At 39.4% G+C, this 26,360-nt stretch overlaps 1 protein-coding gene across 2 annotated transcripts in view; it reads right to left on the bottom strand.

Annotated features, from left to right (window-relative positions):
• Window positions 1-8,397: 8,397 nt before the first annotated feature.
• Window positions 8,398-26,360, bottom strand: part of Sdc2 (syndecan 2) — a 113,286-nt gene continuing 95,323 nt past the window's right edge. For both annotated transcript variants that reach the window (XM_052747574.1, XM_052747575.1), the window contains 3 exons: window positions 16,425-16,558; window positions 12,001-12,136; window positions 8,398-10,763 (listed from right to left, as the gene is read on the bottom strand). In XM_052747574.1, the coding sequence (XP_052603534.1) occupies window positions 10,600-10,763; window positions 12,001-12,136; window positions 16,425-16,558 (434 nt within the window). In that variant the 3' untranslated portion in view covers window positions 8,398-10,599. The remainder of the gene's footprint in view (window positions 10,764-12,000; window positions 12,137-16,424; window positions 16,559-26,360) is intronic.

The following is a 26,360-nucleotide window of genomic DNA, read 5'->3' as shown; positions in this document are numbered from 1 at the left end:
GCTTCACCTCTCTTCCCTTCGTTTTAATGTCACTAATACCAAATTGGATCCTTAGCCTTAGGAATTTATCTAATCCCAATTACTCCCCAGAAAAGTTCCCACATTTAAATAATATTAGCATGTGAATATGGGAATTAAGCTCCTAACACATGAACTTTCAGGGTCCTCTTTAAACTGTAGCAGGCAAGTATAGGAAAGTAAGTGATTAAAACCTTCTGTTTTGCTGCCATTCCAAGATTCTGGTCTCACAATGGTTAAATGACTCATTCCAGGTCACACAGAAAGACTCATGGCATCAGTCATAAGTTATATATAAAAGTAATGTCAGAGCAGAAATAAGCAAGACCTTAAGTTAGCAAGGCAATCCCACAAACCACCAGCTCAGTGCTAGACCATTCAGCTTGAAGTTGGGTGGATCCCTGCTCATCATATTGCTGAGGTTTTCAAAACGGACATGAGGATGACAAATAGACATTGCCTGCGGTTTCTTGAGGACGTGTTTCTCAACATAAACTAGAAAAAAAAGTTCTTTGAAGCTGAAAGGGAGTAACCAGTCAGATTGCATTTGAGAAGAGTACTGTAACCCAGTAGGCCCCCAAAAATGTCGTGTTAGCTTTTGAAGGCATTCTTAGTTGCTGCAACAGAATGACTGGAACAGAGCCAAGCAGCTTTAGGAAAAGTCCAGTCCCTTAGACACAAATGACACTGCCAAAGCAAAATTAAAAGAAAAATGGGGTGGGGGGTGGGGTTACGCAGCCTGGCCTGGCATCTGGCTCTTAGAGCTGCCAAATCCTATCCACACAGTGTGGACAAGCACTCCGTGGAGAGATTCCCATGAGAGTCCCACAGGCCTAGCAAGCTAGTTGCCTGTGATCCAGTTCATCAGTGTTTGATGAGATTATCAGGCAACATTGAGAATGTCCACAGAAACATTTCCCTGTCTCTTATTCATGGAATGGACAAGATTGCCTCTGGGCATGGAGGATACTGCTCAGGGGAAGAAGAAAATGGAAGTGCTGAGTAAGAAAAAAAGCCATTTCTTAATCTCTTTCTTTCCCATGACTGGGATACAGGAATTGAAACTGGACCTTAAAGGAGGGGACTGCTTCTTCTCACTTGTGAGGAGGAAACACAAATGCAGAGCTCATTCTCACCTAGGTAGAAGAGCCAAGCAGGAACACGACTACCCCCCAGCCCCCCACCCCTCCACCCCCACCCCCAACCCCGCACATCTGCCTTGGGCTTTTTTTCTTTTCAGATTGTTGGGAACAAACAGATGGCTGCAGAAGCCGGGATTTTAAATTTATGAATGGAAATTTAAACAGATGTTAGCAATCAAGATGGCATGTAAGAATTTTTTTCATACCACATTTATAGCCCTGCCTCCTTCACATAAATGGGGATGTGGGTCATAAAAGGGTAGTTTTTGATCTTGGGGACAGCCTGGATCCAACATGGTGATTATGTGGCACAGTAACGGAAATATTGAAAGAACAAAGGAAGAAAACACTAAGCATCTCCCAGTATAAAAGTTAAATGTTTATCTGCAGAATGCTCAAATGTATCTGTATAGAATCATCAACCATCTGAGCATTTTCTTTCTATGTTTTAAGTAGGTGAAATTGAAGCCCGGGTTTGGATGAATATCTGCAGACACCTAGTTGCTTGAGTTTTGTTTAGATTTGATGTAATAAATATTGTTTTGTTTTGTTCAGCTGAAGGTCCCAGACATACAAAGTTCTCCCAAATTTCACAGAAGAATAAGAGCCAAGTAATAAAGAGCTGGTGGTTGTTGTGAGGTGAGACCCAGGGCTGGGAAACAGAGGTGGGTGGTACTGGAGGCAGGGTTGGGAAAATGAATCAAACTTCATGTAGGTTCATCAAGTAGGAGCTCCTTCTCTTCCACCAGGGATACATTTCAAGATTCATAGAGGATCCTTAAAACCATGGATGGTATTCAAACTGATCTATGCAATGTTTTATATCATATGAAAGCATTATAAAGCATAATCAACAATTACTGAATGATAAACCAGAAACTAAGAGTTTGACAACTAATAACAAAACAGAACAAATATAGTGACATACTGTAAGCATGTATTTAAAACTTATAAATTGCCGGGTGGCCTTTAATCCCAGAACTTGGGAGGCAGAGGCAGGCAGATCTCTGTGAGTTTGAGGCCAGCCTGGTCTACAAAGTGAGTTCCAGGAAAGGCGCAAAGCTACACAGAGAAACCCTGTCTCGGAAAAAAAAAAAAAAACTTATAAATTATGCATTTCTGGAATTCTCCACTTAATATTTTCCAACCACATTTGCCTACAGGCAGCTGAGACTGGAAAATAAAACCATGAAAAAGGGTAGGGGTGGGGAAACTGCCATACACCTAAACTGAAGGAAAAGGCAGATGTTATATTAAAACAAAAAGCCAGAGGTAAATATATATTAAACTTTACAGGAACGAAAAGGAGTGAGTAAACTGGAAGGTTGATGAAGGTGGTTCATAACCATTCTGAGAAGAAGGGAAGGTTTTGAAACTTGTAGCATCTGGAAGAAGAGTGTCAACTAAGATACATTAGAAAATCTTATTGATTGTACCTGCAAAAAATAGACTCCCCACAAAGTCTGGAAATCAGATTATTGGTCATTGCAATGTACTGCCAACAAGGCCATTGCCCACAGGGATTCACACTTAGATGTTGTCTTGGCTCTGCAAAATCTACCATGATTTTCTCTCTGTGGACTGACTACAGTATCATCACTAGTTTCCCTGCCCTATTTTTATTATATCTGCCATCCTACCAGTCTATTCTCAATAGCATCGTCAAAGCAAATTGTGACACGATCCTCACATGCAGATTGTCGGGCTCCATCTGATGAACAAGAACCCTCAAGGGTGGACCATAAAATCTGTTAACAAATCTACTAGTGATTCCCAAACCTGCTGAATGTGTGTGTGTGTGTGTGTGTGTGTGTGTGTGTGTGTGTGTGTGTAGGAGGGTGAGTATATATGTATGTAAATATGAAGGGCAGAGTTGATAATGGGTGTCTTCAATTGATTTCCACACTGTCTTTCTTAATTTTAGATTACATTTATTTATCTACTTATTTTTTATTTATGTGTATATACATGCACACACACATACACACACACACACACACACACACACACACACACACACACACACACACTCACACCACAATGCACTGATGGAAGTTAAGAGCAACTTGAGAGAGTCATTTATCCTCATCAGGTACAGTGGCAAGTGTTTTTATGCAATAAGCCATCTCACTCTGACCCTTGAACTTAATTTTTGAGACAGGGTTTCTCACTGAACCTGAAGCTTACCTATTGGGCAGTTTAAAGTGGCACTGGCTCCAATGAGTCTCCTGTCTCCACTTCCCTAGGCCTGGGATTACAGACACCCTTTGTAATGTATGGCTTTTTACATGTGTTTGGGTCTCAAACTCAGAATTTAACCAACTGAACAATCTCCTCAGGCCACACCTGCTGAAATGTGAGAACCATTATTAAGCCTAAATTAAATAATTTGTCTTGACTCAAAACCTTGCAGTGGCTGTCCAAGGTCACCACAATGGATATAAGGACATGTGTATACATCTGGCCTGTGAGTGCTCTATTGACTACCCACCATGATCCTTTTTTCCCCCACACAAAAGGTCTCATCTCTCACTGTTTCCTCTGCTTACCTTGTTCCCAAGATCTCAGATCCCCGTGGCTCCTCTCCCCCATCATTTGTGATGTAATTCCTTATCTCCTTCTGCTCTGTTTAAGTGTCATCCTATAGCAGAATTACAGCCCAGACTTATTTATTGTCTGTCTGTCTCACACCATGCTTGCAAACAGTGCCCCTGCAGCCTTTGGTAGAGGAATGAATAAAAAAGCATCTTAACTTGATAGTCTACCAGATGCCAGCATGTTTGTTCAGGGCATTACCTCTAATGTCTCAGTGACTTCAGCAAGCACACATGATACCAATTGCTAACTGTATTTTACAAAAGAAAAAATAAATAAATTAGTTAGGTGGGGAAAAAAGATAATAAAAATATTAGGGCCTAAGGCATGGGGTTATCAGAGTAGCACTTTTCATGATCTCCAAATTCTGGTCTGATATACAATAAAATCGTCTACATTTTTAAACAGTGTCTTCTACTTTTCTCTGAAACTGGTCTCAGAGAAAATTCAAGCTTACTCTGGTATTTAGCTAGGCAGAATATAATTAAGGAAGCCAAACTCTTGTTTTCAAGGATATGCTATAAGTGAGCACCACATCCCTCTGTTTGCTGGGGAGTTCTCACTTTAAACAGAGATAATAGGTATGTCTCCTGGTTATACAAACAATTCTTATTTCTTTGCCCAGTTACTTTCTTTTAACAATATTTTGTCACTGTGAACAAGCAGAGGTAACTGCAACCTACCTACTCATTAGTTCATCCCTCCACTCACTGTGTTCTCTGCCTAGCAGCTGCCCAAATGGCAAAGCAGTTCACTGGGGTAAATCTGGTTAAAGCTCACCTGAAAAGATAGACTTTGTTACCAGACAGACCCAAGGCTATCTGCCTCTCCCACTACCTCTCCAAATAATCTCCTGTAGTCCCATGGCTTTTAATACCATCTGGGGGCCATTCGCTATTGTGGGATCGGTGGGAGTCCGGGAAGGAAAACAGAACCCATGGTGGGGAATGCAAGCAAGAATTTAGTCACTTGCAAACATGTCAGAAGAGCTATAAAAAGGCCAATTGGGGGAGGGGATTATTTAGATAGCAAGTCTGGAAGTTGCTACCCTCTCTGGGGCTAGAGAGATGGTGGGAAGTGGGTTATGACAGGTAATGAATCATGTAAGTTGGGCCCATGGAGGACTTGCTTAGTGGGAATTCCAAGTACAGAGACACTGTCTTAGTGCTAGAGAGCCCCTTACAACAGAGGGAAGGCAAGGCAGTCTCGCTTTCCCCCTTCTAAAATGATATTTAGATATTGATTTTTCTTGCAGGGCTCTCCTTTCACTCCAGATCCATTTCTTTCATTTACCTTTGTCTTTACATGAATGTCTAGTAGCCCCCTCTAACTTAACTTGACCTAGAAGGAACCCTTGGTTCATACCAGCAGCAGGTATACCCCTTCTTCACCATTGCTCAGCCTTCTTAGAATCTTTGCTTTCCTTATTCCCTGTTATTAAAAACTTAAGTAACACCTGGTGGTTTTGACTCTCCAAACAGCACCTCTTCAGACTTCTCCATTTCCATAGTCTCAATGTTTCTCTTTAGAAGATAATAATGACCTCCTAACTAGCTATCCACACCCCTGGTGTCTACTTACGCACACCCAGGGAGAAGTTCCTTCACACCCTGCGATCAAGGTAATCAATCAGCAGGAGCTTTATTCTAAGACTGCAGAAGCCATTGGAAGGAGTGACATGAGAAGAATAATATATAAAAGAATAAACAATGAAAGGAGAGACCAGCTAAGAAGTGATTCTACTTCTTAGCCTCCTTCTCTCACCTCTTTCTCACTGATTGTTCCCTCTCAGCAACTGGTTGTCACTCTTGTTCCTCGAACACTCCAAGAATATTCCCCTTTCTGTAGCTTTCCCATAGCCTAGAAGACCTGCTTGTTCTGATTTTAGCACACCTGAATCTGTATCACGCAGGCCCTCCCATCTCAGAGATCTTTTCTGACCAGGCCATAGTACTCATGATGGCTGTGCACATCTCTCTCTCTTTTTAGCCACAGAGTAGGATTGTATTGCTCTGTTCTCTGGACCTTAAGTATAGTATATGACTTGCTTTTGCCAATAAAATTGGGGTGGAAGGACACACAGCTCTACTTTGGCTCTTTTCCTTCTACCCAGTAATTGGACATGGTTAGGATAATGGCTACTCCAAAGGTCAGAGCCCTGCAGTAAGGATGGCAATTGTCTAAAGCACAATTTACCAGTTCATCTGGGCTAGCCATCTGTTGGTGGGCACATCCATATTCCCAGACATGTGACATGAAGGTAGGAGGACTGGAAGGTGGAAGGGTAAGGTAATCCTCACTACAATAGGGAGTTTGAGGCCAGCCTAGACTGCATAAAGCTCTATCTCAACAAAAGAAAACAACAACAACACACACACACCAAACAAACAAACAAAAAACAAAAGAAATGTTTGAAGTGGCTGAGACTTTGAGATCCTTACCACAGCATGCCTACCTCCTTCAGTTTCTTGTAGTCAATTGCATGTCTGTGGTAGACATTCACATCAAGGGGACTGCTCCACTTGTTAGTTTCACTTACACTTACTGAACTAATTGTTGTGCCCCCAACTTATTGGAGTATCCTGGACATTCAGTAGGCAAGCATTTAATTGAACTTTTAATTGCTTGCACAGTTTTTACTTGAACTATTTCACGAAAACCAACAAAACTGTAATCGATGAATCCTGAGCTCAGTATGCTCAAAGCACCAAAGCCTAAAGCTTCACTTTGCCAGTGGTGAGCTGAACCAGCAGCTTGCTTGGGTTACAGCCTTTAAGCCAGCTAACAGGAAATTAAATTGGTTCCAAAGCTACCAGGATTCTTTGGTCATAAAAGGGACTGATAGGAAACAAGAAATGAGATCTTAAAATCCTCAGTGTGATGTTAACCCAGTCAGAAGGTGGTGGGACAAACTTCATTTGAATGCTTTTTTTTTTTTTTTTTTACCATTAATTCTACATGTTTTGACATTTTCTGTATGGCCCAATCTAATTCCTCAGAAATGACCAAGTCTCAAATTACACTATTAGCATAAAATATTAATACCAAACAGCACTTTAATTAATATAGAGTAATCACTTTTCATTTGTCTTGAATCAAGTTCATTGGAAACTGCTTAGGATCTCACAGTCGCTTGCTACAGACTTGTAACTGAGAATCTCATGCTAGACATTGTCCTTGCTTGTTTGCTTTGTTTGAGTGAGTATTGAGGATCTAACCTAGGGCCTTTTGCATAAATACGAGACAATAAAAACAAGGGAGCTATTAAAATCTGCCAGAACCACACCCTTAGACCCAATCACAGCATTTCAACCCTGCCCTAGCTAGACTTTGTTTAGGGGAATGCACATTTCCTGTATGGCCCAACCTGATCTCAAATTCCTAGACTGAGGTGATTCCCTGACTTAGTCTCCTGTGTAGCTGATTCTGTAGGCATGTGACACTCAAATTTTTTTTTAAAATATACTGCCTCTACTCCCCTATTGTTTAACTGTAATAAGATTTAAAAGACATTGCTTATCAAATGTACTAGTTTGCTTTCTGTTGCTGTGATAAAACATTGACGAAAACCAATCCAGATAGGAAAGAGTGTATTGGCTTATATTTCCTTGTCACAATTCATCACTTAGGGAAGTCAATACAGGAGCTCAGCAGGAATCTGGAGGCAGGAATTCAAGAGGTCCTATGGAGGAGTGGTCTTTACTGGCTTGATCTCTGTTATTTGCTCATTCCTGCTCACGGATGGCACCATCTACCATAGCACCTCCTACAACAATTAATCAAGAAAATGGTCCCTTAGACTTACCTACAGTGACCCTATGGAAGCATTTTCTCAATTAAGATTCCCTCATCCCAAATGACCCTACCTGTGTCCAGTTGACAAAAAAAAAAAAAAAAAAAAAAAAAAACAGAAAAAAAAAAAAAAACCCTAGCATTTCAAACTAACCCTGTGGTATTTTCAGGTTTTATATTTTTGTTCCTCAATTTTGAAAACGTCTAAGACTTTGAAGAAATAAGCACCTAAGAACTATGGCATTATTATTTTTAGGGCATTTTTGGTTTCTATAGTATCTGTATAAGATACCTAGGTTGTGCTTATTTACCACTCTACCTACATCCTACACCAATTTCACTCACTGCAGTATGTGCTCAACAAGGGCCCTGCACTGAACTGGTGAAGTAAGTAGTGTTCCTAGATATCAGTTCCCAGGACATGTGACAGAAAACTGTCAACTGTTAACATTAATTGAGGGAAGTTTCTGTCTTGTTCCAGCTAAGCTCAATTTTATTAACAATGCTTAATTTTGAAGTTTGGGTACTTTTTAGCAGTAACTAAACGTTTTCTTTTCTTTTCTTTTTTTTTTTAATGTGCTCTTCTCATGCCCCACCATGCTGAAAATAGGCAGTGTGAACACTGCAAGTCTCTCAGACAAAAAGCAATACTTACACAAGGGAACTCATTCACAGGTGGTTAAGAAAACAGGAACTACCACACCAGCCTTAATTTTTACAGTTTACCAAAATTTTCCTGAACTCTAATGACTACTAACACTTTACAATATTATTTACTGTTTCTTAAAAATTAAAAAAAAAAACCTAAGCAGAAAGCATACAGGAAACTGGATGTGAGTCTATACAATGATTTACTTTTGGCATGACAGACTTTATTTTGGCACTTTTACAAATTTGCTTTACAGCAGTGACAAAATATTTGCCAGAAAATTCTTTTCCTGGCACAGATATCCCAAGCAAGTTATTCTACAAATAGAATTGCACTGTTTTGCACAGTTAGAGGTATACCCACTACATTCTTAGCCTCCATAATTGAGGGGCATTGTGCAGCTTTGGAAGGGCCTATCATTTCCTTTTAATCATCCTAAACAAGGTGAATTTCATCTGTAATTGGACAGGAATTTGGGGATTAAGGCCATTAAGAATTCAGATACAACACTATTCCAAGTGTTACTTTAGTTTTGTTTGAATGAGTTCTGTGGCGAGTCCAGGGAAGGTTCTCAAACAAAGGAGTCAAACATTATTGAAAGTGAACTTTATGCTGGAAAAGTTGCAGTTCTTGCTGTCTTCTTTCTACTTCCATGGCTCACAGTTTAAAAATAAAATTAATGGTAAAATAGAAAATAGAACAGAACCAAAAAATGCTTTGTACGGTGAGTACCCAGCCAGGGTACCCCCATCCCTCCAACTCCTCCTCTGGCATGACTTTTCCTAGAAACATCCATCCTAAGTAGCAAGACTGTCATTTATCACCCAGAGCCTCCCTACCATTCCCTCCAGCCCCATGGAGTGGCTGTTGTGTTCCACACAGGAGTTCTTCTACCAATCTCCCGGGGAGTTTTGACAGATAAATGAAACTAGGACTGAGCCCCAGATACCTACTTCCAGAAAGGTCCCTTCACTTCTTTGGAATTTATACTTTGAAGAGTAAATTGCAAAAGAAGGCATCTTTCCCAATATTGCCAGTAGCTATGCTATAAAGGTTGCAAACCTTGAAATCCCTGGCAGCCTTCCTATCTTGTACCCAAACACATGCAGGACGATACACACATTTCCTCTGGACAATTCAGAGGTGACTCTGGTAATAAACAGCCTTGCTGTTGGGCTCTTTGGTCTTGACTTACAGACACCATGGAATATTCAGAAATCAAACCCACATCATTGCTGAGAGCAGACGGTCAGTCATAGCAAAGGGGAGATGTACATTTGATAAAAATGTACAAAATTTATAACAGTGACATTTTCAATATTAGGCCACATGATTTATTCAGTAGTTTGTTTGTTCCCAAATTACAATTTATGTCTATTCATAAGACTACAAAAGTTATCATTAGAATTGTCTGTGCTTATAAAATACCAACTGTTTTTTAAACTGTTATATATACTCATTAACACCAGTCTGCAACAGGTTACATAGAATCATAGGCACTTCAAAGGCTTAAAAAGATGTTTACAACTTAAATGCACTATTAAGAACAAAAACTGATCTTTTTTTCTTTAAACTCTTCCTCGTACCTTCAAATTGCAAGAAATTAACAAGCACAGTGGCCAAGGAATCTGCAGCAACTTCTCAAAATACTGTTAGCATCTTTGGGTTTGCTGAGGCTTGTCAGTTACTCATGTCAAATCCTCCCAAAAGAAGATCTGATTAGATTGCTAGGACTAAACAGCTTCGTAGTAATAATCCAATTTTACACATTAATTTGCTGTTGCAAATCTGCCTGAAGCTACAGGCAATGAAAAGTAAAGCAAGTGTAAAATGGATAGTCTGACATTTAAAAAAGTACATAAAGTAGGTTTACATATTTGAAAAAAATCACATATACACTAAATTGCCATTATTGTAATCATTCAAAGACAAATTGCACCATGACAGCTACAAAAGGCATAAGGTTTTGTTTTTTAGGAAGGGGACAAGAAGGGAGGGCAGAGAAGAGGGACAAGAGATAAATTAACAAAGACCAACTTGGTAAGGTCAATCGGAGACATGCTGATGAGGGGAACGGCAGTCGTCTTTGAACCAGAGGACAAACACAATCATTTTGAATTTGCACATAGATGTTCAACCCAATTCCATGAATGTCAAGGGTTTTCATAACATAATATTTTGCCACTGCTATTCACAGAACACTACAGATGTTAAATTTTTACTTTTTATGTCATTCTAAAGAAATACATGAAAAGTTTTAAATACAATGGGATTTTTATCATTAAAGGGCCAGTGTGGCTCTGTAATGAACAGAACAAATAACAAAGATCTTCATTATTCTATGCCAAAGCTTTATTTTGAAAAGTTCAGTGATCTCCCAAATAGAGACACTAAGTGGGAGCTTTATGCATAAAACTCCTTAGTAGGTGCCTTCTGGTAAGCTGCGCTGGATGGTTTGCGCTCCCCAAGGTCATAGCTTCCTTCGTCTTTCTTCCTCATGCGGTACACCAACAGCAAAATGAGGAAAATGGCGAAGAGAAAGCCAATCACCCCACCAGCGATGACAGCTGAAACAAGTCAAAGGGAAGAGCTCCTTTACATAGGTTCGAGGTTTTCAGGATTAGTTTGGTCAGTTCCAATCTATTGACATTTTTATAAAAGGTTTAATTTGGGAACCCACATTTTAAAAAGAATGATCTGAATTCAATAATGCCATTCCTCATAAAAGTATATAATACCAACCCCAAAAGCTTCCATAAGAAAAATCCAGCTGCAACCTCAACTAATCCTGCACTTTCAAACACTTGCGTTCAGTGCTTGTGTTTCACAGTGTACACTTCTAATCACAATGAAAGGACAAAACATGATATAACAGAGTCAAAAAATTGAAGAATAAATACCAAAAAGCATGCAAGTATCTTTCTATTCTTGAATTTGAAGAGACCCTCACACAAATCAGGTATTGTTAAATCTTGCAAATCTTCTCCTTCAAAACAAGTATCAATACAAGCTTCAGTGTATTTCTCTTATCAGAAATTTCTGGGACCAGGAGTGTTTTGGTGTAAGAACTTTTTCATATTTTTAAATATTTACCTATGAGGAATGAGATATCAGGTCCAAGTTTCAACATGGAATTCATTTATGTTTTCACAGATACACATAGCCCAAAGGAAAATGCATACAATTTGAAAAATAATTGTATTCATAAATCTAAGTTTGTGCAGTGTGCCTGTGTTTTGGGTGTAACCCATCCTGAGCTCAGGAAGTGCCTCTTCCCACTTGTGGCATCATGTCAGGATTTAAAAAGCTTTGGATGTTTGGAATATTCTAGACTCTTAGATCAGTGATGCTCAACCTGTACTTTCACCAGATGACTTTCAATTAGAGGCAGCATTCTTATCATGTGGGTAACATTTGTGCTTTTTCCTCCTCTAAAGTTGGTTTTGAACTCCAGGGATGACCTAGAACATAGCCCTCTGTCTGGCATCTCCAACCTTGCCCCCATCCAACAGTTCTGGGTCTAATCACTCTTACTACTTCAAGCACCTGCCACTTTGACATCCTTGCCATGATAGACTGTAACCTGGAACTGCCTCCCACTTCAGTCTCTTATCAATGGTTGGCTGAGGGATAGGCTAGAGGAGTTAACAGAAAATGGATAAAGTAGTCCTAACCTCTCATGTGTCATTATGAAATAATGGCTTCCAGGAGGCTGGCAACATGCTTTACTATGGCCATTATATGCCACCTTTCCCAACGAGGTATCTTTAAGTTCCTTTCCACTTGACCCTGCTGGCAACTCACCTGCTAGAACTTCTGTCCGTTTAAACAGATTGTCTGAATGTTTCTCTGTATACACATCTGTACTTTTTACAGCAGGGCCCAGCTTCTCTTCTGCCTCAGAAATGCCAACTTCTTCCTTGTCAATTTCTTCAGGTGACTGATGTGGAGAAGAAAGAAAACATTAATATCACTCTTCAAAGATGTCCTAGGAAGAAATAATAATAATAATAAGTACATCCTTAATTTCCTTTATCTTTAAAAACAAGTTTAGTAAATAATAGGAATAATAATTTGTACGATGTTTAATGCCCATGGGTGAGGCCCCATTTGGACCCATGTAGCTTGTGTTTTTGGTATCATGGGAGCAAAGATAGGTAGTTAATGAGGTCATAATTTAAGAATCATGTGCATAGTTATTTTAGTTGACAATTCTTAGAATCTTTACTTTCCAGACTGGGAAGATGGCTCTGTCCATAAAGTGCTTGCTTGCTTTACAAGCATGGAAACCTCAGTTTAACTCCTAAAAGCCACATGAAAACACTGGGTGGGGGCATGGTAGAATTCTAAGGCTCTGGCTAGCTTCCTAAGTGACTTCTAGGCCAATGAGGCAGCCCATCTCTCTCTGTCTCTGTCTCTGTCTGTCTGTCTGTCTGTCTGTCTCTCTCTCTCTCTCTCTCTCTCTCTCTCTCTCTCTCTCTCATACACACACACACACACACACACACACACACACACACACACACACACACACACACATCTTTTGAGTAGAGATTTTGTTCAATTGCTCTGCTGTCCTCAGCGGTTAAAAGCACTGACTGCTCTTCCCAGAGGTCCTGAGTTCAATTCCTAGCAACCACATGGTGGCTCACAACCATCCGTAATGAGATCTGGTGCCCTCTTCTGGCCTGCAGGGACACATGCAGGCAGAATTCTGTATATATAAAATAAATACATAAATCTTTAAAAAAAATCCTTCAGATGAAGGTGTGGCTCAAGAAACTCTGATTTAGAGCAGTTAGGTTCTAGTGAGCTGTCTGGTCTCTATCAGGTGAAGTCCTTTCTCATTGGCTAACACTATTGTTGGGAAAACACTGTCAACTCTCTTAAGCTATAAAGTCAGTAGACAATGAGCCTCTTCTCTAGCCAAACCTATTCTAATTCTTCCTAAGAATGTCCAATCATCTTCACCAGAGTAATATGCCATGTGTCATTCAGTTGCTTTTTGAAGGCTGGAATTCATCCTAGTCAAGATGGCAAAAGAACTAAGAAAAGAGTTTGTTTTCTTAGACTGCCTCAAAGTCATCTTTATATCTAGGAAGGACCACAAACCAGACAAGGCGGATTCATTTGAACTCTAGCGGTCAATGGGGATCAATGGGTCCCCATCTCAGTGATCATAACACATGAGGCTTCCATCAAACACAATAATAATATGTGATAGTGTCATTTTCTTTTCCAAGCTACAAGAAAGCCTGTCCTGCATAAATATTAAGTGGCCATGATTTCCATGAATTATCATTTTATCACTGCATAAATACAAAGCCAGATTTCTCTGCTTTCTGTCGGAGTATAGAAGAAACCATGGAAGGTCCTCCCAAGTCCTGCTGTGTCCAAGTAAAGCAAAGGAGAGAAGCCTATTGGCAGTATTTTGCTGGTTCTCTCCATTTTCTTCTTATGGAATTCCATCGTCAACTGGCTGCCTTGTAGGGCAGGCAGCAGATCAGAGAATGGCTAATCTGAGTCCTCACCAAGGAAGCACAAGCTTCACATCTCATTAGCAATGCTTTGGTTGTTATGCTGTTAGAAATTAGGAAAGGGAAGAGTAAAATCAAGCAGGTGGATAGTCATGTGCATCCAGGAAAAGAGGTGAGTGAATGCTGCAAGAAATGAGAAAGACACTGAAACTTAAACCCTCAAGTTTATGTAGTCCTTAGCATCTTTGCTCCATTATTAAGACAAGCCATATGGCTTCACCTCTTGTTATTTTAAGTCTCTAAAGTCATTTAAGAGTTGACTTGTTAAGTTCACTTTAACTCAACTTCTGAATAAGAAGGGGACAAAAAAATTCATTGGAGGGATGATCTAGAATGCTCTTCACAGAAATGGCACTTAGAAGAGTGGTCAGTTAGTACACAAGCCTCAAGGTGCTCCAGATGGTGCAGTCGTTTTTAAATTGAAATATTCAGCTGAACAGAAGAAGCACAGGCTCTACAATGGAGAAACCACAACCTAGTACAGAGCTAATCTGAAATGCCTCTCACATAAATGTCTGTGCAAACTGGAATTATGAAAAAGGGAGCACAGATAATTAAATTAAGCCAATTGAATGTTTATTGAATCCATGTCTGGCTGTCTCGAGGCTGTGAAACTGTGGTGGGGAAAAGACTAGGCTTCACAAAAACAAGGAAGGGCTCTTTTCACTCTTCAGTTGCATAGATGTACAACAGACTAGATAGAATATCTGCACCTGTGACAGTAATGCCTATTCAAAAGCAGAATCTTCACTAATGACATCTTAGAGGGAAGGTTTAATTCAGTCCAACCATGTAACTATAAACAGAAAATTACATTGTTATTATTATTAGTTATGATCAATATCTTCATTATCATCTCCTAGAATGGTATTTGACACACACTGAATAAACCTCCCACGAATGGATGAATTCTTGATGCTACTACATTAAATACAACTAAAAACAGAAATATTTGCACTAAAATGTCCAGGGATCTCTAATTTCTAAACCAGAAATTTGCTAACAAAAACTGATTCAGTTACTTTGTAGGATTAAATTTTACAAACTTAAATCAATTTTCAACCCATACTTGTCAGTAGCCCAGAAATCTGTTTCAAGCTGGGGTTTGTTTAGGATAAAACTCTTAAGGACTGAAAGCCAAAACTTTCCCTAGAGTGTGTCTGACTCCAAGATATTGAGTTTTAATGGCCACAAGAGTTGAAAACATGCAAGAGAAGAGGTCAAGTAAAACTGTTGCAGAGACCAAGGCAATCTTGCCACAGGCACACAAGCTAACTGCCACGCATGCTCTGACATATTACCCATCCTACCATCAACAGCACCTGCTATTTTTCATTTCTTCCCTCCTCATTTCTTTAATTCACTCAACTTAGAAACCAATGGAACAGTTCCCCAAAAATGCTAGGTATGCCTGTCCTAGTCCTCACAGCATATCTCCCTGCCTTCCTGTTTCCTGGCTGTGGATTCAGTCTGCTGACAATAGTATCAATGCTCTGTGAGCCGAGAGAGGGTGTGTTAATCCACACAGAGCTGAGCTCTTGGCTACTGCATGTCTACAGGGAGCCACCCATTTGTGTAATGACTTCAAGGTTCCATGAGTGGGGAGAACCAAGAAGAGGAGGAACAGGGTACTCCACAAGTAAGAAAAGCCTGCCTGTGTTCCTGCCAGCAGAGGGATGCTTCTTATCCCACAACACCTGTCACTGCCTTCAGGAAACAGCCTTCCAAAACCTGCATGCTGCAAGAGCTTGGCAGTATCTTATTTCTAAACGAACAGATGGGTGAACTGAAAAATGGGATACTTGTGTTGCTAAGTTTTCATAAGCAGCATGCCATCCCTGAAGTGTGTAAAGTCTACCACTAAATTATTACACATGCTCACTTGATGATCTGGCTTGAACTTTTCTGCTGCACCAAATTCAACTAATGTTTATACAATGCTTACCAGGCCTCAGGTGCCTGCTACATATAATCACATCTAGTCTTCCTAATGGTTCAAGAAATTTGACTAGATCCAGGATTCAATGCTTAGGCCTTCACTGGACTCTAATATGCAGTTTCCATATCAAATAGCTTACCTATTAGTGGATGGCTAGTTAAGTACAATATAATGCTAACAAGGTCAAATGCATAAACTCAGTGTTTTCATTAGCTAGTAGTTTCATTCTGTTCTAAGGTCAACTATCTCATTCTTATTAAATAAGCTCTCATGGCAAATAAATACAGGTGCAGGTGTACCAGGTCCACGTGTACCTTACAGTGGAACAGTTTGTGCAGCAACTACAGTGGACCTAGACACTCACTGAGACCTTAAGACAAGACCTGGGGCCTCAGTCCTTAACCTGTTCCAGTGGATCTAAAGTTCACCATGTTTTTTGACATGAGGGAAAAAAATCTGATTTAAGCTAAATAGAGTTTGCTTCATAACTAGGCTAAAGAAGTTCCATAAGAAAGAGCATCATGTTAAAAAAACAGTATATTCATAAGGAAGATAGGCCTCAGTGGTAAAAATAGTAAGCATGTCAACCAGAAAATATTGTTAAAGAGCAAAGAGCCATCTACAGCAATAGGACAGAAGGGCTGTTTGTCTCTATATAATTTCAAGTGGGGCCTCTCAAAAGAACTGTTCTGTGTAGTCAAAAGAAAGGAGTATTCCCAAGTACATGCTAATGCAACGCCAAGCAAGTGCACCTTGGTCTGAGCAGGCGTAATGCTTTGTGTCTTCAGCGTCATGGTTTCCACTTTGGGAGCAGCACTAGTGAACGAGATCTTTGGAATCAGTCGGGATGTTGTCAGCTCTGAACTCTCTATGTCTTCATCAGCTCCTAGGAAAGAAGTGAAGATGAGCTGAGCATGTGACTCATGACACATGTGTACATTATCAGGCAATGCCACTGTATATTGATTCAGAATTACGCTTTCAAGATGCCAGTCCTGAAGCTTTTAGCACAAACAGACCTGTTTGCAGAGAGTTTGCAGGGGCTCTGGGTAGCATGGCAGTTTGTTTGGTTTCGTTTTTTGTTTTTTTTTTTACCCGTTATCACCTTGAACCCTTTCCCAGTAACCCTGTTTCTCTTACGTATTCAATCATTTCTGCTACAAATTATATTTTTGTCAGTGTTGAAACATACCATCTCAAAACCCAGAACTAATCAAAGCATGAAAAGTGTAAACTGTCTTTCAATTGACTGCTTATATCATGGCAAGCCTCTGGCCTCTCTCAGGTTTTACAGCCGACTTTCCCAAAGACGGTAGGTCCTTCATTAGCTCCTGTCCTCTCCATCTCCTCTACTCTGCCTGTTCCTCTCACTTGGATTGGCCCTATCAGCCACTATTTATACTTTTTGTTAAGATCATCAATGTCTTCCATGTTGGCATATCCAATGGCTTTCTTTTAAGTGGTACTCAATCAGCCCTTCTCGTGTTGGGTGGATAAATACCCAAAAGCCCATGTGCTAGACTGACCATCAATTCACAGTGCTAGTAGAAGATAGTGAAACCTTTAAAACAGTGGTTCTCACCCTTCCTAATGCAGCAACCCTTTAATACAGTTCCTTATGTTGTGGTGACCCCCAACCATAAAATTGTTTTATTGCTACTTCATAACTATAATTTTGATACTATTAGGAATCATAATGTAAATATCTGATATGTAACCATAAGGGGGTCATGACCCACAGGTTGAGAACAACTGTTTTAAAAGGTGGTCTCCAGAAAGATCAGTCATTAAGGATCAGTCCCTCGAAGAGGATACTGTGACTATAACCCCTTACCTGTTTCTCTTTTATTAATTAACCACCATAAGGCACTCCAAGCATGATGCTCTGCCCGGCTATTGGCCCAAATGCAACAGGTCAATCAACCATGGACTAAATGGCCAAAACTGTGAGCCAAAATAATTTTTCCTCTTGTTTAAGTTGCTAGTCTCAGATATGTTGTTATGGTAACAGAAATTTGACTAACACATTCCTATCACCATTGTACACTGTCACCTTCCATCTCCTTGATAAATACTATTTCTTTGAGAGTTTATAACTTGCTAATTGTCTCCTACTTTTCTGCCTATTATAAGCAGGCATATCTATCCTCCTCCCTCAAAATGGCAGATAACAAGTATTCTTTATGGCTCAATTTTAACCTTCCCCTTCTAAAAAGATTTCAAGTGTGTGTGTGTGTGTGTGTATGTGTGTGTATGTGTGTGTGTGTGTGTGTGTGTGTGTGTGTGTGTGTGTGTGTGTGTGTGTGTAATTATTGCTTAACAATTTCCTCCTATACTGGAAATTCCAGAAGACCAAGATGTCACATTTGCTTTGCTCCTTGAATGCCCAATAGTGTCTAGGACACTACAAGCTCTGAGCTGATAGCTAGTATGTATTCATTAAGTGACAACTGAGATTTAAATCTGAAATGTCCCCCACAGATTCATACTTTATGCACTGTTCTCCAGCTGAGGGCACTGCTTGGGAGGCTGTGGAATATTTGGGACATGATCTAATTGAAGAGCACAGGCTGTTAAGGACAAGCCTTTGAAGGTGCTGCTCTACATTTCCAGATGGAACCAAATGCCGCATGCTCCTACCACCACAGACCAAGCCACCTTGCCATGCCTCCCCCTCTGTGATCCTCTGAAACCATATGCAAAACAAACCATTATTCCTCTAACTTGTTTCTGTCAGGTTCGGTCACTTTGATGAGAACAATAACTAATATGGTGACTAACCACTGGCTTTCTACACTTGAGAATTTCTGACATGTAAATGTAACACTGCTTTTAAGTTAATCATCTGTCGAATTTGTACAAAAAATTAAAAACAGGCTCAACCTAACAAAAACTAATCTGCTTCCTCCAATGAGACTGAATGGATACCTCTAAATTCCTCAAACCAAATCATGAGAGCATTTCTCACAGAATCATATCCATATGATAAGAAGCATTTTTGAAAGGAAGAGCTAATACAGAAATAGCACAAAGCCAGATCTGGCCTTTTAATATTACCAGCTGTCTCCTTTAGCTTCAGAGCATGTATACCTGTTCTTATAAGTGAAGAAATGGCAGAATACATTGGGAAAATATAGGATTTGGCATTAAAAAAAATCCCCAATCCACCTACTTCTGGGTCTGGAATTTACTACACTGAGTCCAAAATCTTCACCTGTGACATGAAGTAGATAATTTTCTCTTAAATGTGCACACAGAGTAATGTGTCACTTAACAATGGGATTGCAAGGCAATGATGTTGATTTCCTTGTGGAAACATCACCGTATATGTGCTTAGACTAAGAGAAAAGGTTCACTACACACTAGCTACATGTGTAAATATGTAACACCCTCAGGCACACACAGACACACATCAAGCACAAGAGGGCTGGGATGTGGCTCAGTGGGATTAGGTGTAAGATCCTGGGTTTGATTCCTAGCAGATCTAAAAGAAGCCAATAAAAGAGAAAACAGTGTAATTAAGAGACTTGGTGAGTGTGTATGTATACGACTGCTGTTTGAGCAACTGCAGAATGTTTTATGATATGTATCTTATAAGTAGGAGGACACTGTAAAATATTGATAATGAATATAATATTCAACATCAAATATCAAGTACAAACACCAGTAGCATGCTGTTTATTATCGTTGTCAAGGATTGCATACTATAGCTAAGTATATTGCTGCACTTGTACATGACCGGCTGGTTTGTGTATGCTCATGTCACCGTGAACGAAAGTAATGGGCTGAACTATAACAACATTATTAATATGATGTCATCAGCTGATAGGAATTTTTCAGCTTCTGATACAACATTGAGAGATCATCATCATATATTCAGTCCATCGCTAGCCAAAATGTCATTATGGGGTACGTGAAGATGCATCAATCACAGATGTGATAATATTTAGAGGTAAACTGTACATGTAAAATATTATGTAAGCCATTAATAATGACAGTTCCAAAAATACATGGCTCTTTCATAGTAGCCTACCTAATTATGCATCAAAGTTTGACATTTGTTACTTGATTTGTTACTACAATGAGTCATTTTCTTTTCAATGAATCATTTTCTTAATAAGAACAAAATCTCAATGAGGAATGATAAGTTTCAGTTAAGGGCTTTCAAGACCCCTCCTCCCCTTGTTCCAAAAGATTCCAAACATGTATCACCCAACTAGGAGTGAGGAGAAGCTGAGGAAGAGAGATCTGTCAAGGAGAAGATGCCCTCAAATGGGCGTTTTAGAAGTCAGAGAAAGATGCAGATCCATTCCAGCCTCTGCTTACATTATCATAAATGAAAAGATGGACTGTCTTGTCTACCAGAAGCCAGGGCACTCCCTTGATAACCTCTCTCCAGGCTCTGGCCTCCAGCCTGAAACAGCCCACACAGACAGCCCATCTCCACTTCCCCTCACACATCCTTCTCTGGTCTTCTCATCACAGAGACGTTTCAAAGCTCCCAATGCATTTCCTCTCTCTTCCTTCCACCCTCTGTGTAATAACAATGCTTTCTACTTATGCTATACCCCAACCTAAGTTCATAGGTGGAAACATTGTCTCCAACACAATACTATTAAAAGGAAGGGACTTTTAAGGAGGTGATTGAGTAATGAGGGTTTTGTCTGCTCTAGTGAATGAATTAGCACCTTATGAAAGAAGCCAGTGGGAAGTTGTTTGCCTAGTCTATATAAAAAAAAAAAATGCAGCAAGACGGTATAGCCTTCGAAGCAAAAAGCAAACACTCCCACCTATCACATCTGCTGGTGCCTTCATCTTTGACTTCCCATCCTACACAACCAAGATATTTACACTTTTTTTAAGCTACCCACTCCAGAGTATTTTGTTATAGTACCCCCAAATGGGCCAAGATGATTTAGGACATGTATTACAAATAAAATATTTTCATGGATGAAATTTGGAAACACAGATGGGTAAAGAAATAAAGAGAAGTGTCTCCCTAACACAGAAAGCACTATTAATTGTTTTTTCACTGAAGCGTTCCTAGAATGAATGATGTCTGTCCTCACATTAAGTAGGTAGGTTTGTTTTTTGGTTTTTGGATTTTTTTTCCTGCTGGATGGATAACTATCTTCTGTAGCTTCATTTTCCAACAAGTTTTTCATTTCTAACAATGGAGTTCCACTCCCATGAACACTCCTGCTTTATGGTGTCCCATTATTGTTTCACCATTAAAACCTCTTCTCACCTCTTGGAATTAGTTTTTCTGTTTGCTTTCTTCCTTCTGTGAGCTCCTGTCCTCTCCTGATTTTGAGGCTCAAATCCTCTGAATTTTTGTCTGAAACGCATGGTGCTTTTAGCAAGAGGATTTACCTTAAACTTCTGAGGACAACCAAGAAGAACAGCAATAGCCTATACTGTTTTGGAAGTAAGTCTCTTGGATCAATACCATGCTTTACTTTTGATAATCAAATCTGTAGTTCTACTCTAGGGTCAGAGTATGAGTCTCTTTGTTTATGATGGAGGGAAGAGTCTACTGGTTTCTTGAAGAGATTTTCAGCTATTTACCCTGAGAGTAGCACCACTTTCACCCTCCATTTACACCATTATTTCTGAGCACATGTGGCCTTTTGCTGTGTTGTGGTTTGTGTCTTGGTGCTGGCCAGTGTTGGCCAGTTCAGACTCCTCATGTCTGCTAAGACTGGTACTGTATGCCCATGTGCTTCTAGCCTTTGTGGCTTTTGTCAGAGTTACTGTCTCACTTTTCTGGTGAGGTCATGTCTTATTCTTTTAATATCACTTTGTCTTGAATGTGGCAGATTTTTGTTCAATTTGTCATCTTTAAGCAGAAAACTATTATTTATTTATGTTGGATAGTACCTTCTGATGTCACAAAACACATGGTATTACAATGATTAATTTTTATTTCTAGATTTCTCTTAATAGATTATTGCTCTCTTGAGGACAGGAAACATCTTTTTCTCCACATGTTTCAGGAGTTCAGGCCTTGGAGTAGCACGTAACAAATGCTTGGGAAAGCTCTGTTTGTTGTTCCCATTCAGAATCCATATTTATATAATGAGGGTTCTCTTCCCCTTGCTGGAATGCCCTCTCTGGGCCTTCAGACATTCTGTTCTAGGCCATTTGGTTTCCTACTGGATAGCATGAGAGGAACTAGTCCAGGTGGCACATTGGACAGAACACTGAGGATATAAGTGTTTCCAGCTGGAACTCAGCATCTGCGAAGCAAAGCCTCTTAATGGTGGAACAACACAAAAGGTAAAACAATGAGGGTCTGAAAGATAACCCTTTCTCTCAGGCCCCACTTCCTGGTCCCTGTCCCAGCTCCATTACTTTCTGACAACCTTACTGCATGGGATAAAAGCAAGCTCCTTGGATTTTATCATGTGAAAGTGGAAATGATAATAAAATCAGGGATATCTTTATCACAGGTTTGTTAGATGGGATAGAACATTGCCCAGCACAAAGTGCTTCACAAATTTTAGCTACATACAATACTGCCTTTAAGTTGAAAAACAATGTCTACAACACAGCTCGGCATAGTTTCTAAAGTCAAAATCAATGCCTTTTCTGTTTTTCACACAAAAATCTGCCTAAAGCTAGATCTGTGACTGAAGAAATTTGCCCACAGTTAAGCCTTATCTCCATCTAGTCCATTTGATGAGTGGGTTCAAGGCTTCAAATGTGCCACTCCAACTAACTGGATGAGGTTGGGAGGCATGTGAGCACTGTGCCCCTGTTTCCCATACACTAAAAGTAAACACAATCTTGGGAGTTGTACAACCTCTACAGATCCACAACAACCCTGGATCATAAGCTCTGTGAAGAAACAGGGGACCAGAAAGACCCACATTTATTATTTCTGAGGACATTTTGAAATGACAGTTAGAAGGGACTTTTGAGGTGCTAAACAAAACAAGGGCCATGAGTGAAAAATATTAATAGTATTGTGGCTACAGAGAGCAACTCTTTCACACTCGTTCTGCATGTGTGAGGTGATCACACTCCCTTGAATAACTAGGGCTATTTTTTACAGCAGGATAGGGTGGAAACTTGTTGTTCCTAGGTCAGCTACTGCCTCTTGTCATTTCAGATTGGTCATTTTCAAAATCAAACATTCTTGTAAGTTGTGATATATTGTGTACCCCAATAAAACTTACCTGGGGATCAGAGTACAAAGCCAGCCACTAAATTAGACATAGAAGTCAGGCAGTGATGGCACACACCCTTAATCCTATCACTCAGGAGGCAGAGGTCTGTCTGGATCTCTGTGAGTTCAAGGCCACACTGGATTACATGAAAGAAACAGAACCAGACAGTGGTGACACACACCATTAATTCCAGGAAGAAATATGACAGGACACAGAAAAGTATATAAGGCATGAGAAAACAGGAACTCACTCTCTTGAGACTGAGGATTTCATAGAGGTAAGCTAGTGGCTGGCTGTTCTGCTTTTCTGATCTCTTAGCTTTCACCCAATATCTGGCTCTGGGTTTTTTATTATAAGAACTTTTAAGATTAGTGTTACATCTGGCACCCAACATTTGTGGAAGAAATTCACAGAAAAGCCACTTGCCTGTGGCCTTGCAGGCCCCAGGTCAGTCCTGAGCTACACACGGTAGGAGTCTCCACCCCACACGGGACAGAGTCCCTAACCAGCTGGATCTAGATGGCTGGATCTTTCACTTCTTCTCCCCTGGTGGGTTGTGGGCTCTCCCTGGATCCCTATTTCAGGTTGCTACCACACTAGGTAGCTGCCTTGAAACCTGCTTGGGCTTCTACTGTTCTACTCAGTCGACAGTGTTGGTGAGTCAATTAAGATTTCATAAAGGGAGAAATTAGTTAAAAGATAATTTTTTCCCACATTAAAAAAATGGGAAGCATTTTTACAATGGAGGGTGTTCGGTCTCTGCTTGATAATATATTAGGTGGTCTGAAAATGCAACAACTAAATGAGAGGATAATTAGTGTTGATGGGATAGATGTAATGCCAACTATAAATATTATTTGTTTGATTTCTGTTTTATCATTTAAAAAGTTGGTTAATATGAGTGCCAAGATAAAAATTTTAGAAAAACTTGTTAAAACAGATCAAAGAGAAATTCAGACCCAGACAGAGGAATTTAAAGGAGAACCAATCACAGCATTGCATTATAAGGTTACAGAGAAACAGCCTAGGGGTTTCAAACAGCCAACCTTAATCTATCCAGTAACCTACAGGAACTGCCAAATGATAGATATCACCAAGGCTGTGTAAGAGCTGAATGGACTCCTGTGGAAATGCTAGGTTTGAGGAGAGTCAAGAAGCTATGGTGTCATATGGTATGCATTCTCTATTCACGAAGCAATGTTAAACTCCTAGTCAACTTGTAATAGAATTATCCCTCAAGACTGGAAAGATCTGGTTTTAGCAGTCTTAAAGGTTGGTCACCAGTTACAATGGAGGACCTGGTGGAAAGATGAGACTGAGACCATTGAACAATGATGTAGGACTAGAGGTATAGAAATTTCCCAATATCAACTTCTTGGAAAAGGCAATTATGCTGATATACAAAGACAATCTTTATATGATGACCACACCCTAATTTTATGCTGAATGGCACCCTTGAATGCTTGGGACAGAATTGAAGAAGTAGGAAAGAAAATTGAGTCATTTACAAAAGTTATACAGGGCCCCAAAGAAACCTTCACTGATTTCTTACAAAAGGCTGCCTTCAGCAGCACAATGATACCAAATTCAGAAGCTAGACAGATAAAAATTGAATCTCTGGCTTTTGAAATGCTAATGCACAATACAAAAGAATAATCAGGCTATTAAAGGCAAGATCAGCACCCTTGGAGGAATGGATCTGAAATACAATTAATTTTGAATATCATGACCATGATGACAATTGGATAGGAGAGGTGATTTCTAGAGGTTTGAAGGAAAATAGTAATGTCAGGTGTTTCAATTGTGGTCACCTAAAAAGGGACTGTAAACAGGGCGTTCCTAGATACGGGACAGAAGAAAAATCCAAATTAAGAGACTACTATACTGTCACTAATCTCATAATTCTTTGGTTTTATTTTGACTCTTGAAAACTTTTCTGAACGTATGAACTGTATATCAAAATTTATAAGATAGATAGATAGATAGATAGATAGATAGATAGATAGATAGACATAGATAGATATTTTAAACTTTTGTCATAATGTTAATGGTCATATAGAGGACTAATTCTAGAAAAAAAGGCTTCATATAGCTCCTGTACATGATTTTGGGTTTGAGTCTCTATCAGTTTTTTGCAGGGAACCATGACCACGCCTAACAGCAACTTTGAAGTCTCCAAAAAGATGATGGGGCCCTACAATGATGATTCCATCAGGACGATGATAATACCACTAAGATAACAAACACCACCCAAAGATCAGCTTTGGACTACAAACTGCTCAGGACAATTTCCAGATGGCTAGCTGAGATGATCCAGCCTCACAGACTACTCCAGCAAGGACTTGAGACAAGCCCTGCACTTTTGCATTATGCAGAGACTAGACAACAAATGATACAGCTACCTCCAATTAACCCCCAAATTTTTCTTTTCAGGATCCCCTAAAGATGCTGTCACCCCCAGACAGCAGGAAGTAATTTTAAGAAAATCACACCCACATTTCCAAGAGGTGGGGTGGGTGGTTTGTGGTCTTTCAGTGGGTTATGAATAACTCATTGTTTAGGGTGGTTGGTTACAAGTTGTTAATTGATAATGGTCAGAAAAAAATGCTAAACAAGGAGATTAGATTCAGAGTTCTTGTTTGAAAAAAAAAGAAAAAGAAAAAAGGATATAGATAAAAGGTAGATCATTGAATCTACTCTTAAAAAAGAAAGAGATATAGAAATAATAGGATAAAAGGATAGATTATTGAATCTACTCTGAAAAGAAAAAGGAGAGGATATAGATATAAGATAAGAAAGTAGATTATTGAATCTACTTTTAAAAAACAACTACTAGTTTTAAATATTTTACATTGGATTGGCTTTTGTATATTGTATGCAAATTATGTATATTGATACAAATTTGAGATTGATTTTGTTAGAAAATACTGTACAAATATTTCTAATCTCATTCAAGGTATTGTACCTATACAGTTCATTTAACAATGTAATGCAAATTGCTAGTCCTTAAAAGTTATTATTACCAACTAATTAGGATATAAGAAATGCAAGTTAATAGTCATTACAATCAAACTTGTAGTCATATTAGGTATGTTTTCAAGGTTAAACAGAAATATGTTTTAGGTAGACAGGTCATCTTCAAACACTTCAGAGACCTATAGAATATGACATTTAAGATGTTTTAATAACATTTTTTTTCTTTTTTTATGACTATGAGACATGTCTGCTCCTGGCAGCACCAATTTACTTCAGAGAAGATGATAGGCATTGAAGAAACTCCATATGGAATTTACTTTCCTTGTGTCAAAAGTTAGCCACTGGGTAAGAAAGTACCCTTACATCAAATGCTAACAGTATGCTATCCAAAATGAACAAGCAAGACACATAAAAAAAGGACTGCTGCACCTTGCCAAGACAAAGTAGGACAGCCCTTCAGAAAATCCTACTTCACAGAAAAGTCTGTCAGGTATGCTAGGCCTATAGGCTGAAGATGGATGCCCTAACATTGCAGAAGAA

This window comes from Peromyscus californicus, unplaced genomic scaffold (genome assembly GCF_007827085.1).
Source record: "Peromyscus californicus insignis strain IS unplaced genomic scaffold, ASM782708v3 Scaffold_20__1_contigs__length_68692818, whole genome shotgun sequence".
Classification (NCBI taxonomy): Eukaryota; Metazoa; Chordata; class Mammalia; order Rodentia; family Cricetidae; genus Peromyscus; species Peromyscus californicus.
Note: the sequence above shows the minus strand (reverse complement) of the source record. Positions and strands in the feature narration are given on the sequence as shown.